We start from the raw sequence: 22,667 nt of genomic DNA, 5'->3' as shown, positions 1-22,667 counted from the left end.
TTATTCCTGTGGTTAGGCTTTTCTGCTTAACCCCTTCACCTCTTCTTAGGAGTTCAAACAAGATGGCGCCCTGCCTTTCTCAAAGTCCTCTGTTGACTTTCCCTCATCTTTCCTGGTGGTTGAGACATATGATAAAAAGCCAATCGGGATGAAATGCCTGTTAATTCAGCTGCTGCCATGGTTTAGATTGCGCTATTTGTATTCATAATGCATGGCTTTATTGATGCGGCGATTTGTTAGAGGGCAAAATCCTACAGTGCAACTTGAGGGAAAATATGTTCATTAATCTATTGAGCGAGACTCAATGAAAATCGTTTCATATTCATAATCTCTTACTGGGTTGTTTTGTCCTCCCTCACTCGGTGTCGGCACTCACTACTACTGAGTGGAAAATGTCAGGTAATATCTCTAGGGCGCGTCGTGCGTGCGTGTGCGTGTGTGTGTGTGTGTGTGTGTGTGTGTGTGTGTGTGTGTAAGTAAGTGCATTTTTATTGTTTTATCAGTCAACTCTGTCTTTGCCTCCATGTCCTGTGGGTAGACTTAAGAGTGTCGCATCCTGCTCCCTCATTTATTGAAGAGGAAATCACTGTGACAAGTTTGTTTGAGGCTCTTTGTGCTGCCGGAGAAAACATTGTCATTGTCTCTCATCGTGCCTTTTTTTTTTTTTCATCCCCACTCTCCCTGATAGATTATAATGTGTCAAACACACAGATTTGTGTTACAGCGAGAAAGGTGTGATTTAGAGAGATATTAGAAAATGGCAAGGCAGGCCAGCAGCTAAAGGCCTTTTTGAAAGTGACATTAATGGGAAACATTGTCCCGGCATGGATGCAAAGTACCTTAATGGAATATGAAAATGTCATAGTGAGCTTTGAGATACGAAAATGTATTAATCTCTTGGCATTTAGCAGACGTTCTGACCCATTTTTGTATTTTTTTTTTTTACATATAAGTTGTCAGTTGTAGCATTTAAGTGGATCTACTGGTAGAAATGTATTTTCTTTTGTGTATTCTTTTTGTTACTTACTTCTTCTATTCGCCTTGCACAAATTTTAGTTCACCGCTAGATGTTGCCAAAGATCCTACAAACTGACCGGTTATGGGAATAGTATTTTGGGGAATACACTTATGTGCTTTCTTGCCAAGAGTAAGATGATAAGTGTGATATCACTCTCATATCTGTCTGTTCAGTGTGAAGCTGGAGCCAGCCGAAAGCTAACTTAGCTTAGCATAAAGACTGGAAACATTGCGAAAGAGCTAACCCGGCCTCGTTCATACGGGGGATTATGTGTGTTACTTGTTCTTGGCTGGGCACAATACAATCTTGGAGTCTCTGCTGGCTGCCTGGCAACCACAAAGCGACAACAAGACTCAAGGAGGTCACTGCACCCAGCCAAGAACGTGTACAGATTAAACAGATGTAAATGAGTGAGCTGTTTGCAGTCTTTATCCGAAGCTTAGGCCATACAACTGTGTGCAAAAAGTGAATTAGCCTATTTCCTAAAATGCCAAACTATTCCTTAAAATTTTCTTTCGGCATTACAGCCAACCAAGTGACCAGATAATACTTTGACAAGATCATACCGCCCCAATATAATTGCAAAATTATTTCCCAGACGCCCTTAAAATGTCTGCTTTTCCCTGCCTTAAAGCCACTCTTGAGTTGAGCGTGGCCTTGCTATGCTAGTTACAGAACTTTCTTTGGCCCGAGGGCCTCCGGTAGAGCTTTTTGCATAAACTAAAGTGAAGGTTTATTATCTCATAGACTGCCTACACACACATGCACACACACGCGCACACACACTCAAGTGAACATAATCCCATTCTCTCATGAGAAAGCATTACTCTCAGGCCATCAGAATCCCATTACCTACACTGAATCATAAGTAAGAGAGAGAGAGAGAGAGAGAGAGAGAGTGTAATGATCGGGTGGGGCTCTATCAAGTAAGTGAATCATGAGGTCTGTCAACACATACACACACGTTGGGAAGGTGTGCATTAAAATTGACGTGCTGAATTAAATTGATTCTTGAACAATCAATACTTAAAGTATGCTACCACGTGGTTATTAAATTGAGTGAGACTCATTGGTCTATCATAAGCATATGAGCATGTGTGTGTGTATGTCTGTGTGTGTGTGTGTGTGTGTGTGTGTGTTCATCTGTGTATCATTGGTGATATAGCAAACCTGCATCACCCTGCTTCTCTCCCATCATCCCTCTTCCTTCTCGCCTCCTTTCCTCTCCTCGCAGACGGCTGTCCTAACTTGTGCAACGGGAACGGCCAATGCACCATGGGACAGCAGAGCTGGCATTGTGAATGCCAGACAGGCTGGAGGGGCCCCGGCTGCAGTGTTGCCATGGAGACCTCCTGCGCCGACAACAAGGACAACGAAGGAGGTGAAATGGGGCGGGCAGGAGAAATTTTTTGGTGGAACCAATATAAGTGCAGCCCTCACTTAAGAATGCCTCGTGGGGAAAAGAAATGCTTGTGAAAGTAATAAAGCATGATAGAGGGAAAAATAATGAATTAATGCTCGGGTAGGCAATTTATTCTAGACGCATTTCTTTTCTTTTTTTAAATCCTCTTTACACCCCGACAGCATTCAATAAATCAAACGCTCCAACCAAAATAAAGTCTTCTGTAATAGGCAGACAATATTTCACAATACTAACATGCTTGCCTGACAGCTGTGTGTACTATAGCCATGTTTGTTGTTTGCGTTTATTAGGATATTGTTTGGTATTTGCTGACGCGCGAAAACAAAATGAGGTAGTGGGCATAGACTGCATACAAGAAGTGGAGGTAGACGTCGTGACGTCACGCATTCCTTTGTTGAAGCCTTAAGTTCAGAATTTGGCCGTTGCCATTTTGTTTTTTTTGCAACCAGTCAGGGGAAGTGACCATATTTGGACTACAGAGAATGGCTCTGCTGGCACTAGAGACCTGTCAATCACAAGCTAGCCCCGCCTGAAAGCATACCCTGCTTTATGGCCTATTTTGCTCTAAATTGGACCATAATTTACGAAATGAACATCATGCTGTATTGAGGAAGACTAGAGAGATTGAGAGCGCCCCCCCCCCCCCCCCCCCCCCCCCTCAGTGGCCAGAAGAGAGAATACAACTTCTGCATAGGCTTCTCTTGACTGGTAACAGGTGGATATGGCTAGCGATGACAGCAATACTTTCAAGTATTTGTATAATTATATTATATATATATATATATACTTTGCATTATTTACACCTCCACCACCACCACCTGATTGTTGCTCTTTCACTCCCTCTCAGATGGACTAACAGATTGCATGGACCCAGACTGCTGCATCCAGAGTCCCTGTCAGAACAGCCCGCTGTGTCGGGGCTCCCGGGACCCTCTCTTGGTCATCCAGCAGAGCCCGACGTTCCAGCCCCGCGTCCGCTCCTTCTACGACCGCGTCAAGATGCTCGTGGGACGGGACAGCACCCATGTCCTCCCGGGGGAAAACCCGTTCAACTCCAGGTACAGTTGGAGAGCACGCAGACATCTTAGTATTAGTATTCATATCACTTATTTACAGCAATTGATGCAGGATAAAATGCAGGACGTTTTTTTTATGAACTGCATCTTTTATTTTCATAATTCAGGGTTAGAGTGTTTTCAAGTTTGACAGTAATGTTTAAAAAATTATTTTACATGCCTGTGAGATTGCATGTTATGAAGGTATATGAATAAGTAAGTGCCATATATATTTTTTAAAAAGCTCTCAATCCACTGATACAAATATCAAAAAGACTTCAGAATACATCACAGAGCCAGTCAGGACCTCAGCAAATCCCGGAGCCAAAGCAGAGCGAGCCGAGACTCCCCGAGGAGTTTGGTAGCGCTGTGAAGCATCATATGTTTCAAAAGAAAGTAGCTCATCAAAGTGATGCCGTATATATATTTAAATTTATCCTATGTGTCCTATCAGTGGTCCTGGGCGAAGCCACTCACACACACAGACGCGTGCTCACATCCATCTACATTGTCATGGTTTGTTTACATGATTGACGGGAGCTAATCTGGCTGGCGCGGTTTGCTGATTGTCTCTAATTAATGAGTGGCGGAAGACCAGAGCAGTGAATGAATGGGCAAACAGGGTGATTGAAAGATGGGGAGATTAATCAAACCAGATGATTGATGGTTAGGAAGATTGGACTGATAGATTGACTATCGCTCCCTCACTCTGTGTCTTCTGTCTTCTTCCAGTTTGGCATCTCTAATCCGGGGTCAGGTGTTGACTACAGATGGGACCCCTCTGGTGGGGGTGAACGTGTCCTTTGTCAACTACCCCCACTATGGATACACGCTGACACGGCAGGATGGAATGTATGTACAACAGCGACCCAGCACTCCTTGCTGTAACTACCTCACCACATAAACTGTATTGTACAATTAGATTACATTAGATCACATTAGATTAGATTAGATTAGATATCTAGAATGATCCCGTGAGGAAACTGGGCTGTGGCGGCCACTGATAATTAGATACAGCAAAGAAAGGGGATTTTGAATAAGAGCAGAGGAAATGTATTTACGACACAACTGAGTCAAAACTCAATCTCCTCAGTGAAAATGTATTAATAAAAATGGTAACGGGAATGAAAACAATACAAAAAGAATGTGGAAGAAAATATGAATAGATATGTAATGTTTGAGAACAATTGCCCAGACTTGTGTTCATAATTTACCAGGTGAGACAATTCTAAACCAATTGAGTTTCACTCAAAATAGGCATGTTGCAACATGTGAAATGAAATGATAGGGCCACCACAGAAACTTGAGAAGCTAAAAGGAGAGACAACCTTGAAATTGGATGTTTAAGCACCACAGTGCTTTGCTTTAATAGCCACCTTTCGAAAACGTTTGGTTAACTCACCTGACATGTCTTTCCATTCCGCCCGCAGGAATTCAAGTTCCCGGGGAGTTTTAGGCTGCTTTAATTTGACTTTTCTGTCCAGTTCCTCCTTTACAAACTTATATTGAATTCAAGTCTGGCGGACATCCGTAACATGTTATTTCAAAAGTTGATTCATTGGTTCTTTAGACTGACCTCCACTCATTAAATGTGCAATTTCTGTGTTCCCTGTCTCAGGTTCTTTAAGCACCCGTCTCCTCCTCTTATCAGCGCTTTTTTGCAGCCTTTTCTCCCAGTTAGGCCGAGCTGGCGCCGAAACATCCGAACTCCTAGTAACCTTTAATTAACCTTGTATCGCAGGGGCAGTTACTCACCAGTCTCTCAGACTTGTGACTTGAAAGAACATGATATCGCAGTCTGACCTTGTTTAGTTTTGATGAGTGATATTTTCTTCCACTTGTTGCAGGCTCTCGGCTGCAGCGGTTCCAGACTCGTACAAAGCTCTGGCCATAACGTGTCGATGACCTGTTTCTGTGCTAATCATTAGCCCACAGCTGTTAATCTTACTGTGGAGACAAAAGGTTGAAGAGCATCTCATGCAACCCCCTTTACCAGTGTTCTAACATTGTGCTATTTATATTTCAGACCTTTTACTGTTGCAGCCTGTCTCCATTCTCAATGTGTATGTTGTAAAAGTTAGTCGTGGCGTAATGCAATCAATATGAAAAATCTGTCGATGAGTTTAAGCAGTGAAGTAAATGTTATATTGGAAGAAACAAACACTGACAGTGTATGATCGTCCGGCACAGCACGTCCCCATCTGTACCTTATTCCCATCCTCTTCTTGCAAACCTCTCCAGGTTTGACCTGATAGCTAACGGTGGTGCATCACTGACTCTGCGGTTCGAGCGCGCGCCCTTCCTGAGCCAGGAGCGCACCGTGTGGCTGCCCTGGAGCCAGTTTTATGCTATGGGACACTCTGGTGCTTAAGACAGAAGAGAACACGATCCCCGGGCTGCGACCTGAGCGGCTTCGTCAGGCCTGACCCTCTTGTGATTGCATCCCCTCTCTCCTCCTTCTTCAGCTCCAAGCCAGGGGAGAAACCCATCATACCGGAGACACAGGTGCAGTACCACTGACCTCTGGCAGCCGGCTAATCTCCCTTCTGGTTCCCTCACTCTCTTCCCACTCTCCTGTATGCCTGCCTCCTGTGGCTCTCTTTCTCCTTTCGCTTCCATAGCTTTCCCCTCCCCACCCTCCCCCCACGTGTTCCCTCTTTCTCTATTTCTTTATTTCTTCCATTGTTTTTTTCTCTCTTTTTTTGTCCTTCAGCCGTCAGTGACGCGTGACCCCCCATTACTCCCTCTCCCGCTAATCCCCCCCTATCCCTCTCTCCTGTGATCTCGTCTCTTTTTGTCTTCCAGGTTCTGCACGAGCAAATCGAGGTGCCAGGCTCAAGTCTGAAACTGTGCTACCTGAGCTCCAGGACGCAGGGTTACCGCTCCCTGCTCAAGGTGACCATGACTCCAGCCGTGGTGTCCATGGGCCTGCTGAAGGTCCACCTGATGGTAGCAGTGGAGGGCCACCTCTTCCAGAAGTGGTTCCACGCCTCACCCAACTTGGCCTACACCTACATCTGGGATAAGACCGATGCGTATGGGCAGAGCGTCTACGGGCTTTCTGAGGCTGTTGGTAAGTGGAAGCGATATATGGAGGGGGGGGGTTCAGTGCACTAGAAACTTTACCAGTGAGGCAGCACTGGCTATGACATAAAGGAGAGAGTGCTAATTAGGGAGCCTGGAGGAAAGTTAATACAGCAGAAACTCGGCCTCCATCAACTCCGCGGTATAGCCACAGTTAAGTGCTTTTCTTTTCTCTTTTTTCTTCTTCATACGTCTATTTTTCATTGAAGCCGCTTGTGGTTCAGTCAGCCAGCCGTAACTGTGGTGAAGGGTTATTAGCCATCAGGGTGAGTTAGCAGTTAGCCACTGGAGCAGCGAGCAGGAGTCCAGGGGAGCCTCGGTGCGATTACATTCCGCTGTCACAGTCGCTCACAGATGCTGTCAGCCACACACGGCTGTCAGGCCACAGATGCAGCCGACATCTGGGGGCTTCACTGTGGACTTAAATCAGAAGGGGCATTCTGTTTGAGAAATTACAGTCACTCCAGGGTCCCCTACTTCCCAAGAGCAAGCGCGATTTGACATTTCTCGAAGATTTCTAAAGCACATACATGGTTTACAACGAGGTTACGTTTCCTTGAGTGCGGATACAGACGCAGGTATACTTTATTATTGTATGCAGCGAAGCTGAGAAGGTGCCGGCAACAGTTGACTTGCGGTGACTCAAGTGGGAGTTGACGTGTTCACACACTTTTCCCTTTTAGCAAGTTGCAACGCGACACACGCACATGCATTAACACACAGACAAACACTCCTTTCATCTAAACTCGTTTTGCTTATTTGTACATTTAGTCAGATCAGACACGCTGTACACGATCGGGGCAGCGGCAGAACTTTTTCGCCATGGCAACCGGTGCGGCTCGTGTGTTTATAGGCCCACTGGGTTATCTCTCCAATTAACAAGGTTTTTAATGGATTTAGCAGCACGTGAGCGTGTTAGTCAGGTGTGAGTGCAGGTTTTTGGTACAGGTGCTAACTAGCTTCTCTGTGTATCACACGTTTCACAACTTAAATGAACTTCGGGAGGTTATGCTCGGATGAAGTTCTGCACAACCTCCCTTCCTGTGTTGCTTCTTTCATTTTTGTGTCATCCAAGTTTCCACTTCTCTCACACTTCTTTGTGTCGTCACCTCTTATTCCTCTCTTTCTCTCACCTCTACCCTCTCCTATATGTAGTGTCCGTGGGCTATGAATATGAGTCCTGTGCCAGTCTCATCCTCTGGGAGAAGAGGACAGCCACTCTGCAGGGCTACGAACTGGATCCCACAAGTCTGGGCGGCTGGTCACTCGACAAGCATCATATACTGAACACACGCAGTGGTACGTACTGTTGTCCCCCCCCCCCCCCCCCCCCTATTTCCTTCTAGTTTATATTCAGCCTAGCAGGTTTACAGTACTGTATATCTCACAAAACTTGTTATTGTCATGGGGCGGGAGGGTGGGGGGTGTTACCTCTTCACAAGAAGAGCTTGTGTTCTCTCACTCACTCCATCCCTACTGAGTAAAAATGTGCACATGCCAATCAGCAGCAACTATTACAACAGGGGGGGGGGGATACGTTTTCCAGAAAGTTATTCGGGATCTCTGTGGCGGTGGGCCAGGGGTCATTCTCGTGGCAAGATCTACTGTTCAATTACCTACACTCGGTGCAGTCTCGCTAAAAGGAATGGAAGTATAAATGGGCTGATGCAGCGGTGCTCACCTGCTGTGACAATCAATGTGCTAATGGAATGAACGCAACTGAAGAACCAGTGGTGCATAGCGGTATTTGTAAAAGTGGAGGGTAGCGCATGTACGGTAGAAGAAATGGTTCTCCTCAGAGTGATGCAATGCCACGCTATGGCCATCCAAAAGGTCTTGCCAAAATGTTTTTTATAAATTTCACTAACACATCGGTGTTCCAACATGCTCTGTGACAAAGCTGATGTTGAACAATATATGTATATATAATGTTTTCTTCCTTTAGCGTGTTAGCTTTGCTAACGGTTGCTCATTAGCCCTCCTCACCACAAAGTACACAGGATTACCACCGGAATGTCATTAGTTCATTACAAGACATTTACACATTTTGACCTGATGATAGCACAAGTTTAGATATCACACCAAAGTTATTGTAACTCATCGTATCCAACTGAAATGATGATCCTGAATCCACCTCTCCTGCCCAGGCATCCTTCACAAGGGAAGTGGTGAGAACATCTTTGTGACGGAGCAGCCCCCGGTAATCACCAGCGCCATGGGAAACGGACGCAGGCGTAGCATCTCCTGCCCCAGCTGTAACGGCCTGGCCGACGGCAACAAGCTGCTGGCGCCGGTCGCCTTGGCAATGGGCATCGATGGCAGCCTCTATGTCGGGGACCTCAACTTTGTGCGCAGGGTCTACCCATCTATGAACACAACTGGCATCCTGGAATTAAGGTAACATAATAATCAATTAGAAAGCAGATTGGGATTCCAACAATGCAGGGAAAATACTGATACAGGAATGGCTGGTTGGATTAAAGTAAGATGATAGGACAAGGAGAGGGGGAAAGACTAGAGGATTTCATCCTCCCTTGAACTGTGGTACAGAGCTTTTCTACAGGGTGTGTTTACCCATGGTTAAATGGCGTTGTGTTGCACTCCACAGACTGTGTAAATTTAACCTTTGTTTTCCTGTGCTTTTCTCTCTCTTTCCCCCTTGAAGGAATAAAGATTTCAGACACAGGTAAAATCCTTGTGACAGGGAATTAAAAGCTTCTTCTGCACATTCCAGCAACAATAGCAACAACAAAGCTATTCACTGTCATGATAATTGTTTGTTTCCCTCACCTCAGTAACAACCCGACACACAAGTACTTCCTGGCAGTGGATCCAGTGGCTGGGGCTTTGTTCATCTCCGACACCAACTCCCGCAGAATCTACCGCGTTCACTCGCTAACGGGAGGCCGCCTGCTGCCGGACAACGCGGAGGTGGTGGCCGGGACAGGGGAGCAGTGCCTGCCCTTTGACGAGCGCTGCGGTGATGGCGGCAAAGCCACTGAAGCCACTCTTATGAGCCCCAAAGGTGAGCCACTGGCCAAAGAAACTGTGTTATGCTGATGATTGAATAATCGTTTCAGTCAATTGTCATGCAAAAAACGTTGTCCTTTCTCCAAATCCTGTCGCAAAAATGTGAGGGTTTGCTGCTGTTTTATATCATTAGAAATTGGAAATCCTTTGGTTTGTGTACTGTTGTTCGGACTTAACAAGGCATTTAAAGATGTCACCGTGGGCTGCGGAACAATGGGACAATTTATTGACTTCATTTATAATTAAACTAATCGTTCGTTGCAGCTTTAGGGATGCGCGATAATTCCAGCAGGGCCAATAACCTATATATTTAGTAGCCATTACAGAATCATAGATTTGCTGCATGCAAGTGATTCTTTAGATTGTCCTTAAATTTGTGAAAACAGCTTGTAGCAGCGTTCGGCGCGGTTCTCGTTGAGCCGCTAAAGAGCTGCAGACACCTTGAGTCTCTTCCTTACGCGAATAAGATGATTGTATCCTTCATTTCGTTTTCTGGCTTTATTTAAACATGAATCAATTCTACTTACACAAAATAAATAAACTCTCTCTCTCTCTTATGATCTCACGGTCTGTTATGATCTGTTTCGATCTGTTTCGATCTTACGATCTTACGGTAGAAAAACTATGTTTTCCCCGGAGCCTAATGCAGCTCATTTCCTTTCACCTGCTGCTGTCATGACGTCATTAAATTGTTTCGTAATTCATAAAACAAATAACGCTCTTGTGGCTCAGCTGATAAAGAAAAAAAAAAAAGGCCAATGTGATTTTCAAGATTGATCCTTAAGTGTTTGTTTCCTCAATGTGCCCATCGCGTGACTCAACTAAAGCAGGACAGACACAGAAGGAGGTTATAAACCAGGTTAATGTTAAACTTATTAATGGAATGGTTTTTGTGGATCATTGGATCTGAGAACATTGTGACACCAAACTGTCAAGGATGTCACACATTTCCCGTCAGTGAGACGAGCGCGCGTGTGCGTACACGTACGCACACGCGCGCTCGTCTCACTGACGTGACTGCAAATACCAATGCTATCCGTGTACATACAGAATGTGTATGCGTGTGACTGTTAGGAGAAGACAATGAGCCACTGATTCCCTCTTACCTGTCACAGGCAAAGTCAGCCAGCACACACCAGCTTGCCCACTCTGCCGGTTCCTTCTCCATCTCTCCTTCTCCCGCTCTCTCTCATTTACAGCGTGCCCTTCGCTGCATCCTCCATCTGTTGTTGTGTATCTCGGTGCGCCTCGGAGTTATTTCGGGGGCACAGTTGTCTCGAACAAACACACCTGTCTGAATGCCGGCTGCCTGTTAGACAGACGAGGCTAACACAGCACCACTGGTAAACGCTAAAAAAGTGAAATGCGGAAACTAAATGGAAAGTAGAAAAGGTGGGGGGTAAGGAGCAGCGAGGGGAGACCGAGGAAGGAAGTAGAGTAAGACAGATCACTTGCCTTGCTAAAGAATCTGCTTGCAGTCTACGATTGCCCTCTGGGAGGAGCATGAGCTCAGCTCCACATCCCGATGACTCATCCCAAAACTAACACTTATCTAACAGTTCAGTGCCCCCTCCATCACTTTGTTCCCTCTCATTCGATGAAGCATCGAGCAATTCAGCTGTCAGGGCCGCTATCCGTTTCCAGCCGCTGGAGAGATTTGAAGTTTAATTGACTTAAAACGTCCACGGGTCACGCCGCGGTTTTGAGTTATGAGCTGTACCTCACGATGTTCATCTCCGCTTTGACAGGCATCGCGGTGGATAAGAACGGGCTGATGTACTTCGTGGATGCCACCATGATTCGCAAAGTGGACCAGAACGGCATAATCTCCACTCTGTTGGGGGCCAACGACCTGACGGCCGTGCGGCCGCTGAGCTGCGACTCCAGCATGGACGTCAGCCAGGTACGACGCTTTGGGAGGAAGGTGCCGGTGGGGGCAGTGAGAGGTGATGGCGTGATAGATAATGATCGAGCGGCCCCGTGAGTGCTGAGCTGAGTGGCGGCTGTGTGGACACGCTCCAACCAGGAGGTCACGGAGGGACTGATTTAGGGAGTGATTAAAGAGTTCATGGATAAATGAATGGATCAGAAGAGAGTGAGGACCGCAGTCATTTAAAAAAAACGAGGAGAAGACTTGTCTGAACCTTGCCATCCTTTCAGAACGCCTCACTGAGCATAGATATTATCTCATGTTTAACTTTTGTTTCTGCCTAATAGGTGCGTCTCGAGTGGCCCACGGACCTAGCGGTGAACCCCATGGACAACTCTCTCTATGTCCTGGAAAACAATGTCATCCTACGCATCACTGAGAACCACCAGGTCGGTACCACGAGGCCCTGCAAAACCCTTCCGGTGGCTTTGACTGGATTTTGTCCCAATTAGGATCTCTCAGGCCAATTTAGAAGTAAAAGTTCATATTCTAACACAGTTTTCTAAGTTTCACAGAGGTGGTAACATTACTGATCAATTAGCTCTTGAAATATTCCACTATCTGTGGTCTTGCTTCATTATCCAAAGTTTCATCTGTACCGTTTTGCGAGCAGCCCGCGCGCCTGAACATCTCTCCACTTTAGTAAAGTTGTCTGACCACGGATGTGATGTTCTCCATTGTTGCCTCCAGGTGAGCATCATCGCCGGTCGGCCCATGCATTGTCAAGTGCCGGGGATCGACTACAGCCTGAGCAAGCTGGCCATACATGCGGCCCTGGAGAGTGCCACGGCCATCGCCCTCTCCCACACCGGCATCCTCTACATCGCTGAGACGGATGAGAAGAAGATCAACAGAGTCAGACAGGTATAAGATCAAGGAGTGCTGGACACAGTTGTTGGTCCAGCTTGATGGCTGGCAAAGCACAGCTGGTTGAGCTGTATGGGTGTTTTTTTAAAAGATACTCTCAGATTGTTTCAGATCTCCAGAGACTACATGCAGCTCAGGCATTCCCCTGTTTTGATAACTCAAAATGAATTGCGTTTTCGGTGATACATCTTCTTTCATCGAGTTGTGACTCACTCCAAATCTCATCATAAACCGTCTCTCCTCTCCCACTTCCTGTCCCTGGGCTTCATCTTAGGTGAGCACTAATGGAGAGATCTCTCTCCTGGCTGGCGTCGCCTCCGACTGCGACTGCAAGAACGATGTCAACTGCAACTGCTTCTACGGCGACGACGGCTACGCCCCCGACGGCGGCTTGAACTCCCCCACTTCCTTGGCCGTGTCCCCCGACGGGACACTCTTCATCGCCGACCTCAACAACATACGCATCCGAGCTGTGCGTGCCAACCGGCCGGGCCCCGCCGTCTCAAGCGTGGGGTACGGAGGAGCCGCGCAGTACGAGGTGGCGTCGCCGAGGGAACAGGAGCTGTACGTCTTCAACGGGGAGGGGCTTCACATCCAGACAATTAGCCTGGTGACCGGGGAGCCACTTTACAACTTCACCTATGGCGCGGACGGAGAGCTGGCCATGCTGGTGGACAACTGCAACAATACAGTGAAGGTGAGGAGGGACGCCCAGGGCCAGGGAGGAGGGGCCGGCCTGCTCCGGCTGGTGCTGCTGCCCGAGAATCAAGTGGTGACCCTGGGACTGGACCCCACCGGAGGGCTGCGGAGCGTGTCAGCCCTGGGCCAGGAGGTGGCTCTGATGGGCTACAGTGGCAACACGGGCCTCCTGGCTACCAAAGCGGACGAGACCGGGTGGACCACGTTTTACCAGTGAGTGGCTGAATGTGGGCTTTGTAACACTTTTACAACGATCTGAAATACAAAAATTAATGACTTTCACAGGTTTAATGTTCATCACATTCTGTTGCACTCCCAATTATTCCTGTGACACCTCACGCAGAGTGCTGCTGCCCCCCAGTGTTAGCTCTCATAACTACAGCCAGTTCCTCTCAGATGACTCGCCTCTCTGGCAGTGTGTGCATGTGCGTGTGTGTGTGTGCGTGCGTGTGTGTGTGTGTGCGTGCGTGCAGCACAAATGTGAGCGTGTCCTTTTTCCTTGCCAATATCCCTCACTGCGATCGTCCCGCCTCCCAGGTATGACAGCGAGGGCCGCCTGACCAACGTCACGTACCCCACGGGCATGGTGACGAGCCTCCACCGCGAGATCGAGCGCTCCATCAACATCGACATTGAGAGCTCCAGCAGAGACGACGACGTCACCGTCATCACCAACCTGTCCTCCGTGGAGGCCTCGTACACTGTGGTGCAAGGTATGTCCTCGTCTTTAAACACGAATGCTGGGCTTCAGCGTAGGGCAATATATGATATTAGTATTTTATTATAGAGACAAAGTTAAGGCGGGTCTGTTCATATGTTGTCAATGCTTTGGATTGAACTACTTCATTTTCAAAAACATCCGCTCTGAGTGGTGGAGAATATGCGGCCGACTCTAATTGAAAGTCTTGTAATCTTCACTCAGTTATGTGCATGCTCCAGGAAATTATTTTCCCTCAATTCCCACGTCCAGCCCTCTCTCGCTCCCTCTCACGGAGCAAAATTACCAATATATAGTCGTTAATCCCAGCTGGGATCGTCCTGCTTTTTTAATATCATCACAGCAAAATTGATTAAGTCATGCAGAGTGACTCCTTCTCATCCCTCAAGCTTTCTCCTCACACACACACACACACACACACACACACAAAGACACAAGGACATACAAACACAGCTCTCAACCGGTTCCCAAGATCCCTGAGCTTATTTGGTCTGTTTAAAGAGGAAGGAGACGAAGGAGAATCATTTCCTCCCACTTCTTGACCAGTGGCGTGACAGAAGTGCGAAGGCAGACCTATGAGTGCGAAAGGCCTCCGAGAGAATACGTTGTAGATGTATTCAGTGATCCACCTGCGTTGGGAGGAAAAAAGGGGGAGAGCTGTACACAGAGCTGTAAGGCATTTAAGGTTTCCGCCGCACCGTGTGGGTTTCTGCACAGCTCTCTGCTGACATACTCACTTAACCGTCTCCCTCTCTTTCCGCTCTTTCTCGCTCTCTTCATTAACTCCTCCACAGTGAAATCTCGTTGGCCCTCCAAGCTCTCATTTCGCTCTCTCTCTCTCTCTCTCTCTCCTCTCTCTCTCTCTCTCTCCTCTCTCTTCTCTCTCCTCTCTTTCTCTCTCTCTCTCCCTCTCTCCCCCCCTCTCTTCCCTCTCCCCTCCTCTCTTCCCTCCTCTCTCCCTCTCTCCCTCTCGTCCCTCTCTCCCTCGTCCCTCTCTCTCTCTCTCTCTCTCCTCTCTCTCTCTCTCCCTCTCTCCTCTCCCTCTGCCTCTGTTTTATTACGAGGTCGTTCAGACAAAGAGAGCAGGTGAGATTTATCTAAAGGCTGTTGCTGCCAAGTCAATGGAAAAAGATTCACTTGTCTGTTTGAGGCATTGTTAAAATGTGCCTGGAGCTTTATTACAAATTGGCCTTATGGATTACAGTCATTTATGACGGAGCTTCAAAGGGAGACACCATCCCTAACCTTTTGTAAATGAAATTTTCCATATGTTTTTTTTGGGCCGAAAAACCATTTTATCTTACTTTCAATCACATCATTGTGATCAGGGCGCCTGTTTTCAGACATCTGAGGGACATCTTTGGCTCAGCATTGGACATCGGCTTATCTGTTTCCATTCTTGTGTTTGAGAGTGAGTCCTTAAACTGTGTAATAGAGAGACTGCAGCGAGAGTGAGTTTAAAACGAGTCGATAAGACGAATCAGGTTAATAAAGTGTTATGGACATTATCTGGTTCTTACAGATATGAGCCTCTCAGCTTAAAATTGGACTTTTTCCTTTTTGCGACAAATAAATTATTCATGCATAAGCTCATGCGCACGCATACATGGTATCCATTAAATCCTATTTTAATGTAATTTCCTTCTTTCTTTACAACATAGACATTGTGTCAGAAGTTGATAGAACTACTTTTCCTCACCATTCACCCGTCTGTCTCCCCCTACAGACCAGGTGAGGAACAGCTACCAGCTGTGCCACAATGGGACTCTGAGAGTGATGTACGCCAACGGTATGGGCATCAGCTTTCACACAGAGCCCCACATCCTGGCTGGCTCTGTCAGCCCTACGATTGGTCGCAGGAACATCACCCTGCCCACCGACAACGGCCTCAACTCCATCGAATGGCGTCTGCGCAAGGAGCAGACCAAGGGCAAGGTCACCGTGTTTGGGAGGAAGCTCAGAGTGAGTTGAGTAATTCAGTAAGTTTGAAAATGATAATAAGAGTAACGTTTCCTGAAATTAACCTCCCCTTTCCTCCCTTTTTTTCTTTAGGCTCATGGCCGCAATCTTCTGTCCATTGATTTCGACCGCAACACGCGCACAGAGAAGATCTACGACGACCACCGGAAGTTCACGCTGCGCATCATGTACGATGCCCAGGGCCGGCCGGCTATGTGGCTGCCCAGCAGCAGCCTGGCAGTGGTCAACGTGTCGTATTCTACCACCGGACAGCTCGTCGGGCTGCAGAGGGGGGAGCATGAGCGAGAGGACCGAGTTTGACCCGCAGGGACGCATTCTGTCTCGCTCCTTCGTGGACGGGAAGGTGTGGAGCTACAGCTACCTCGACAAAGTAAGCACATTAACGTTCTTCTACGTCTTCTGGGTAGCAAACCTCGGCCCAGCAAAGGCGCACAAACGGATGCTAATTTGAATTGCAGAATTGAGGGAAGTAATACATCATTTTCACGGTTATGAAGATGCAAATGTGACAGCGGAGAGCAAATCCCTGCCGGTGCTATTTCACAGGAGGCAAGTCATCCATTGATAATGCTATCATATTAATCCGGATTGTGTCTCCCTCTCTGCTTCCAGTCCATGGTGCTGCTGCTGCAGAGCCAGAGACAGTACATCTTTGAGTTTGACACCTCGGGTCGGGTCACAGCTGTCACCATGCCCAGCGTGGCCCGACACACCATGTTCACACACGTGTCAATCGGCTACATCCGAAACACCTACAACCCCCCGGAGAGCAACGCCTCCATCATCCACGACTTCAGCGAGGACGGCCGACCTCAGGCCACGCACTACCTGGGCACCGGCCGCCGTGTCCTCTACAAGTACGGCAAGCTGGCAAAGCTGTCAGAGATCGTGTACGACAGCACCGCCGTCACCTTCGGCTACGACGAGACAGCTGGCGTGCTGAAGATGGTCAACCTGCAGAGCGGGGGCTTCTCGTGCACCATCCGCTACCGCAAAATGGGGCCGCTCATCGACAAGCAGATCTACCGCTTCAGTGAGGAGGGAATGGTCAACGCGAGGTTCGACTACACCTACCATGACAACAGCTTCCGTATCGCCAGCATGAAGCCGGTCATCAGTGAGACGCCCCTGCCCGTTGACCTCTACCGATACGACGAGATCTCTGGAAAGGTGCAGAAAGGTTCCACGGCTCTGCTTTTGAGCAATGACTTTGCAAACTTTGCGTGTGCAATGTACCTCCTGTGGCTGTCACCTTTTCTCTCAACCTTTCCATCCCTTCTTCTACAGGTGGAGCACTTTGGAAAGTTCGGGGTCATTTACTATGACATCAATCAGATCATCACCACCGCCGTGATGACGCTGAGCAAGCATTTCGACACCCACGGTCGCATCAAGGAGGTCCAGTACGAGATCTTCCGTTCGCTGATGTACTGGATGACGGTGCAGTACGACAGCATGGGACGGGTGGTGAAGAGAGAGCTAAAAATCGGGCCCTACGCCAACACCACTCAGTACCGCTATGATTACGACGGAGACGGACAGCTGAGCGGCGTCAAGGTGGGTGTGGAGAGAGTCGCTGCAATGTGGATTTTTAGTGTTCATGACACATAATATGGCCCATAAACTATCTGTGACAACACACTCTGAACTGCCTATGAGACCTGACCTCCTTGTTTCATCCAGGTGAATGACTGGTCCACCTGGCGCTACAGCTACGATTTGAACGGTAACCTCCACCTGCTCAACCCCGGGAACAGCGCCCGCATCCTGCCGCTCCGCTATGACCTCAGGGACCGCATCACGCGCCTGGGAGACGTCCAGTACCGCCTGGATGAAGACGGCTACCTCAGCCAGCGCGGCTCCGATGTCTTCGACTACAACTCCAAAGGTCAGCTGCTGATGGCCTACAATCGAGGCCCCGGCGGCTGGAGCGTTGTGTACCACTACGACGGCTGGGCACGCAGGGGTGTCCACGAGGAACAGCGTGGGACAGCACCTTCAGTTTCTTCTACGCTGACCTCAACCACGTGGCCAGGGTCACACACATCTTCAACCACTCCAGCTCGGAGATCTCGTCGCTCTAACTACGACCTGCAGGTAGGCGTGGGGAGATGAGGCGGATCCTTTCCTCATATTTGGACAAATCATTGCATATATTGAATGATCTTTTCGGTTTCCACCAGGAATTCTTCATATGTTTTGATTTTTTTTTTGAGCTACTTCATTTAAATAGTTAAAAAATCAACACGAGCGGTAACTATGTTGCTAGAGCATACAACTTTATTCCGAAAGCACAATTTAAATGTCCTGTGTGTCCGTCTGTCACGTGATCAGGGACATTTGTTCGCCATGGAGGTGAGCAGTGGAGAGGAATACTATATAGCTTCTGACAACACTGGCACAACCGCTGGCTGTCTTCAGCAGCAATGGACAAAATGATCAAACAGGTAACAGGGAACTTTGACTCTCACTTTGTTTGTAAAAAGACATATGGAACAGGCTTCTTAAGTAAATCGACTGTGCTTGTGTCCCCCAGGTGCAGTACACAGCCTACGGAGAGGTGTACCTGGACTCCAACCCGGAGTTCCAGCTGGTTGTCGGCTTCCACGGTGGCCTCTACGACCCCTTGACTAAACTGGTCCACTTCACCCAGCGGGACTACGACGTCCTGGCCGGACGCTGGACGTCGCCCGACTACAGCATCTGGCCCAAGATAGGGAAAGATCCCTCTCCGTTTAATCTGTACATGTTCAAGAACAACAACCCCCTCAGTGACATGCTGGACGTCAAGAATTACGTCACAGGTCAGCGGAGTGATACGGATTAATGTGGTGTGAACGGGGAATGCTGTTGCATGACACTTTCTACATAATCGAGCCGTTTAAAAACCCATTTTCTTTCAACAATGTGATGTGGGAACAGCAGAATAGTCCAACTGCTAAACTCAATCACTTCTCCAGAACAAGATGAACTTTACTCGTCATGTCATTGTCTCTGATATCTCTATTGTGCAGAAGAAACAGATTGTTCTGGAAAACATAGCTTATGGGAGTAAGAAATGTGCCGCAGATGGCACCTTAGCTGATAGCTTTGCATAACACCAGATGTGTCGCACAAGCAAGTACGCGTAGACTTTTTTTCTCATGGTAAAAAGAAATGATTTGTTTGCTACCGTGTTTAACTTAGTCACTCGGCTAATTAATTTCCCTCCTCTCTGCTGCAGATGTGAAGAGCTGGCTGGTGATGTTTGGCTTCCAGCTCAGTAACATAATCCCCGGGTTCCCCCGACACTCGCTCTACTTTGTGGAGCCGCCCTACGAGCTGCAGGCCACGCAGCACTGTGAGAACGGACAGGTACGCAGCGACCGCGCTGAACATATTGCGGTCGACAGAATCGCATATGAATGAGATCCCCAAGATGGTGATTCAGTTAATACAGATACCGCTCACCTTTCACATCAATACAATCTTGTATTTTCTCATGCAGCTCATCACCGGTGTGCAGCAGGCAGCAGAGCGTCACAACCAGGCCTTCATGGCCCTGGAGGGCCGTCGCCTCAACAAGGAACGCCGGAGGCGCAAGGACAAGCCCGGCCACTGGTTCGGCACCAGCACCCCCATAATAGGCCGAGGAGTGATGCTGGCCCTGAGGGAGGGCCGCGTGGTGGCTGGCGTGTCGGCTTTGGCCAGCGACGACAGCCGCAAAGTGGCTCTGGTGCTCAATGGCGCCCAGTACCTGGAAGGCACCCATTACACCCAGGAGGGGAAGGACTGCCACTACTTTGTGAAGGTTGGCTCTACCGACACAGCGACCTCTTGGCCCTGGGGCTCACCAACGGGCGCAAGTCACTGGAGAGCGCATCAATGTGACGGTGAGCGGCCCGCTCGAGGAGAGGCGTGACGGTGGAGTTTGCAGTCCCGGCGTTGGTGCTGAGCGTTCGGTACGGGCTCACAGCGGACGTGGTGGATGAAGAGAAGGTAGACTGTTGGAGCTGGCCAGGCAGAGGGCCTTGGCCGGAGCCTGGGCCAAGGAACAGCAGAGGGCCAGGGATGGGAAGGGAGGCAGTCGCCTGTGGACGGAGGGGGAGAGGCAGCAGCCTCTTAACGACAGGTAGAGTACAAGGCTACGACGGATACTACGTACTGCCTGTGGAGCAGTATCCAGAACTGGCTGACAGCAGCAACAACATCCAGTTCCTCAGACAGAACGAGATGGGCAAGAGGTAACAGCCCACCTGAAACTGTTTTGAAGGGCGGACTCTTCCCTCTCTCCCCACTTTCACTTCTCTAGACCCTGCTCCTTATTCCTAACCCGGCCTCCTCGACCCGACTCCTCTCAAAACATATGGAGAATTAACCAACACACGGGGTTACTCACGGAACGCTGCAGGGACTTTTGAAAAGAATGACTTATCCGAAAATAAACAGATTATTGTTCATTTTACTGCCACAGGCAAATAAATGTTAAAGTTTAGTCAAGCGATCCTTTTTTTTTTTTCAATTCTTCTTTTGAATAAACTTTGAACAACTTAAAAAGCACTGAAGAACTTTGAGAACTGTTGCTTAACGAATAAGAAGATTCCCCTTTTTAAAAAAGATAGTGATATTTTTCGCCCATATTTCTTGGGTCACACTGAAAGAGCGGCGACGACAGCGACCGAGCGCGTGGCGGGGTCGTAAACCGCGCCGAAGGCTTTCCTGTCTCTGACGGACACTGAAGGCACAGGGACCAAAGCGGAGACGGAGCCGTTCCAGAGCGCAGCCGCAACTACTACACATCAACGGAGGGCATCATAAACAGCGACACACAAGGCAATGTCAAAGGTCGTCCAATACTATGAGTCGTCTCCCTGTCTCAGGCCTCCCATCGTCTCCCACGGACCAGACCTCTGCTGCTGAGGCGGCGCACATCCAGCCAGGCAACAAACACACGCACACACACACACACACACACACACAAGCTAACGGCATCCTGGAACGAGTCCAAGCTGTTGGCGGACTGGAGAATAAACTTTTTAAAAAAACAAAGTGAACAACAACAAAAAAAAGTGATGGCTATATTTGTGGACAGTGGTATCACACAGCATTGTTTATTTTGAAGCGGCGTGAAGAAATCATATTCCTACATATGTGTCCGATTACACTAAATTTCAGGATGTTGCGTATATCGTAGATGCCGTAGTTTTGTACGTTTCAGTCGCGGTAGAATTGTGAGACTTTCACCAAGGCACTTCTGTACAGAACGATCAAACACACCGCTCACAGAGTCCGGAGAACATGCTAAGTTAGTTATTTATTTTATTCTTTTTTTATTTATTTATTCTTAGTACTATATGACAATCATGAATGAGTCACCAGTTCTATTCCAAATGAACATTAATGGACGAGTTTATTTTCTTTTGTAAAATATGTAAGATTTTTTGTTTTTGTATTAATTTCAGTTTGCTGCCAGGGCAAATAATAGTCACTCTCAAAAAGAATAATTTATGTAATAAAGTGTTTAAAAAAAATAAAACGGTTTATACTTTAAATAAAGTCTTTAAAACTGTGAAATCTGTTTTTTCGAGCTATATTTCGATGTACAGTGTATAGATTTACCTTTATGCAGCACAGTAGAATATTGTCCAGAATATCGAGTTTTATATTTCTAAAAGGAAGTGGCTTGTAATGTGCAAAATCTTTAGCTGGTCTTACTACTCGAGAGTTTTGTGGCACTCTAATATTCCATATCTACAATATCGATCCCCAGTTTGTTGTTTTTGACTGTTTTTTGGTTTGGAAGCAGAGATGATTTCTGTCCTAGATCCCAACAGCGGTAGCAGTAATGGATCCCTCTCACTGTGAAGAGACTCGTGCTGGATGTCATAATGTACCAAATCAGTATTATCAAAAGGATGATTCTTATACATTCACTGAAACGAGACTCTTCTGAGAACCTTATCAATAAAACATAATTGTTTACTTCAACTGAGCAGTGTCTATCACTTTCATCTCTTTTTGTGTTGTGTGTGTGTGTGTGTGTGCGTTTGAAGACGACAGATGTTCTATTTTACAGGAGCAACTTTCCACCAGCCTTGAATAGCTCTCGCAATCAACATTAGTTGCATTTGTTGTTGAAAAAAAAAAAAAAGGTCCACTCATTAAAACAAGCCGTTTGTTTGGCCTCTTCGTTAATTGTGCATCAATCTCACTGAACGGCCACAATTCTTACTCCACATATTCTTGTTTGAATAAACATTAATAGACAAATGACCCTGATGTCTTGATGCCATGCGAGTAACAACCACACTCAGCTACTGTACTACTTCATTTTTGTTTTACGCCGACTGTTCATGGATTTTAATGTGCCGTTTAAGTATCCATTACAATAAGGCCTGTTGACTCCAAGTACTTATGGATTTATGTTTTTTTTTTGCTGGAATACTTTGACTCTACCCGTGCCCTTTCAGCAGTGTTAGAAGCATCTATAATCAATAGTGTATAATAACAATGGATCACATGGCTACAGTACATTCAGAATGTATTCAGACCTCTTTACTTTCTGTTCTGCCACATGCTCGGGTGAAAATCATTTAAATTGAATTTTCCCCCTCGTCAAGTTAGACTCAATACCACCATGATGACAAAGCGAAAACTGGATTTTAGTTTTTATTCTCTATATAAAAGAGGTCTCACGGCGGACGATGACGTGAGGTGGAAGGAACTGCCTTCAGAGACGAGACATCAGACATTTTGACCTGTAGTAGTGAGGGGACCCTGAAACCATGGCAGCAGGGCACTGTGGACGGCTGCAAAGCCCCCCTCCCCCATCAGTGTTAACTGTGTTCTTCATCGTGGGCCGTTTAATCTACAACAATGCATCG

General features: G+C 47.4%; 1 protein-coding gene across 1 annotated transcript in view; it reads left to right on the top strand.

The window, feature by feature from the left end:
• Positions 1 to 20,031, top strand: part of tenm2 (teneurin transmembrane protein 2) — a 146,669-nt gene extending 126,638 nt beyond the window's left edge. Inside the window, 33 exon segments of the mRNA XM_034543254.1 lie at positions 2,253 to 2,399; positions 3,289 to 3,499; positions 4,229 to 4,348; positions 5,738 to 5,849; positions 5,851 to 5,886; positions 5,888 to 6,001; positions 6,302 to 6,569; positions 7,736 to 7,879; positions 8,728 to 8,977; positions 9,246 to 9,266; positions 9,376 to 9,605; positions 11,359 to 11,513; positions 11,828 to 11,929; positions 12,231 to 12,404; positions 12,682 to 13,319; positions 13,644 to 13,819; positions 15,551 to 15,786; positions 15,877 to 16,074; positions 16,076 to 16,174; positions 16,417 to 16,974; positions 17,092 to 17,361; positions 17,488 to 17,793; positions 17,796 to 17,885; positions 17,887 to 17,901; positions 18,139 to 18,207; positions 18,209 to 18,235; positions 18,237 to 18,251; positions 18,341 to 18,608; positions 19,028 to 19,158; positions 19,292 to 19,609; positions 19,612 to 19,780; positions 19,783 to 19,901; positions 19,903 to 20,031. Of these exon segments, the coding sequence (XP_034399145.1) occupies positions 2,253 to 2,399; positions 3,289 to 3,499; positions 4,229 to 4,348; positions 5,738 to 5,849; positions 5,851 to 5,886; positions 5,888 to 6,001; positions 6,302 to 6,569; positions 7,736 to 7,879; positions 8,728 to 8,977; positions 9,246 to 9,266; positions 9,376 to 9,605; positions 11,359 to 11,513; positions 11,828 to 11,929; positions 12,231 to 12,404; positions 12,682 to 13,319; positions 13,644 to 13,819; positions 15,551 to 15,786; positions 15,877 to 16,074; positions 16,076 to 16,174; positions 16,417 to 16,974; positions 17,092 to 17,361; positions 17,488 to 17,793; positions 17,796 to 17,885; positions 17,887 to 17,901; positions 18,139 to 18,207; positions 18,209 to 18,235; positions 18,237 to 18,251; positions 18,341 to 18,608; positions 19,028 to 19,158; positions 19,292 to 19,609; positions 19,612 to 19,780; positions 19,783 to 19,901; positions 19,903 to 20,031 (5,915 nt within the window).
• Positions 20,032 to 22,667: the final 2,636 nt, after the last annotated feature.

The sequence above is a fragment of the Cyclopterus lumpus genome, chromosome 10, assembly GCF_009769545.1.
Source record: "Cyclopterus lumpus isolate fCycLum1 chromosome 10, fCycLum1.pri, whole genome shotgun sequence".
NCBI lineage: Eukaryota > Metazoa > Chordata > Actinopteri > Perciformes > Cyclopteridae > Cyclopterus > Cyclopterus lumpus.
The sequence above is the reverse complement of the archived record's forward strand: the minus strand, read 5'-3'. Positions and strand labels throughout refer to the sequence as shown.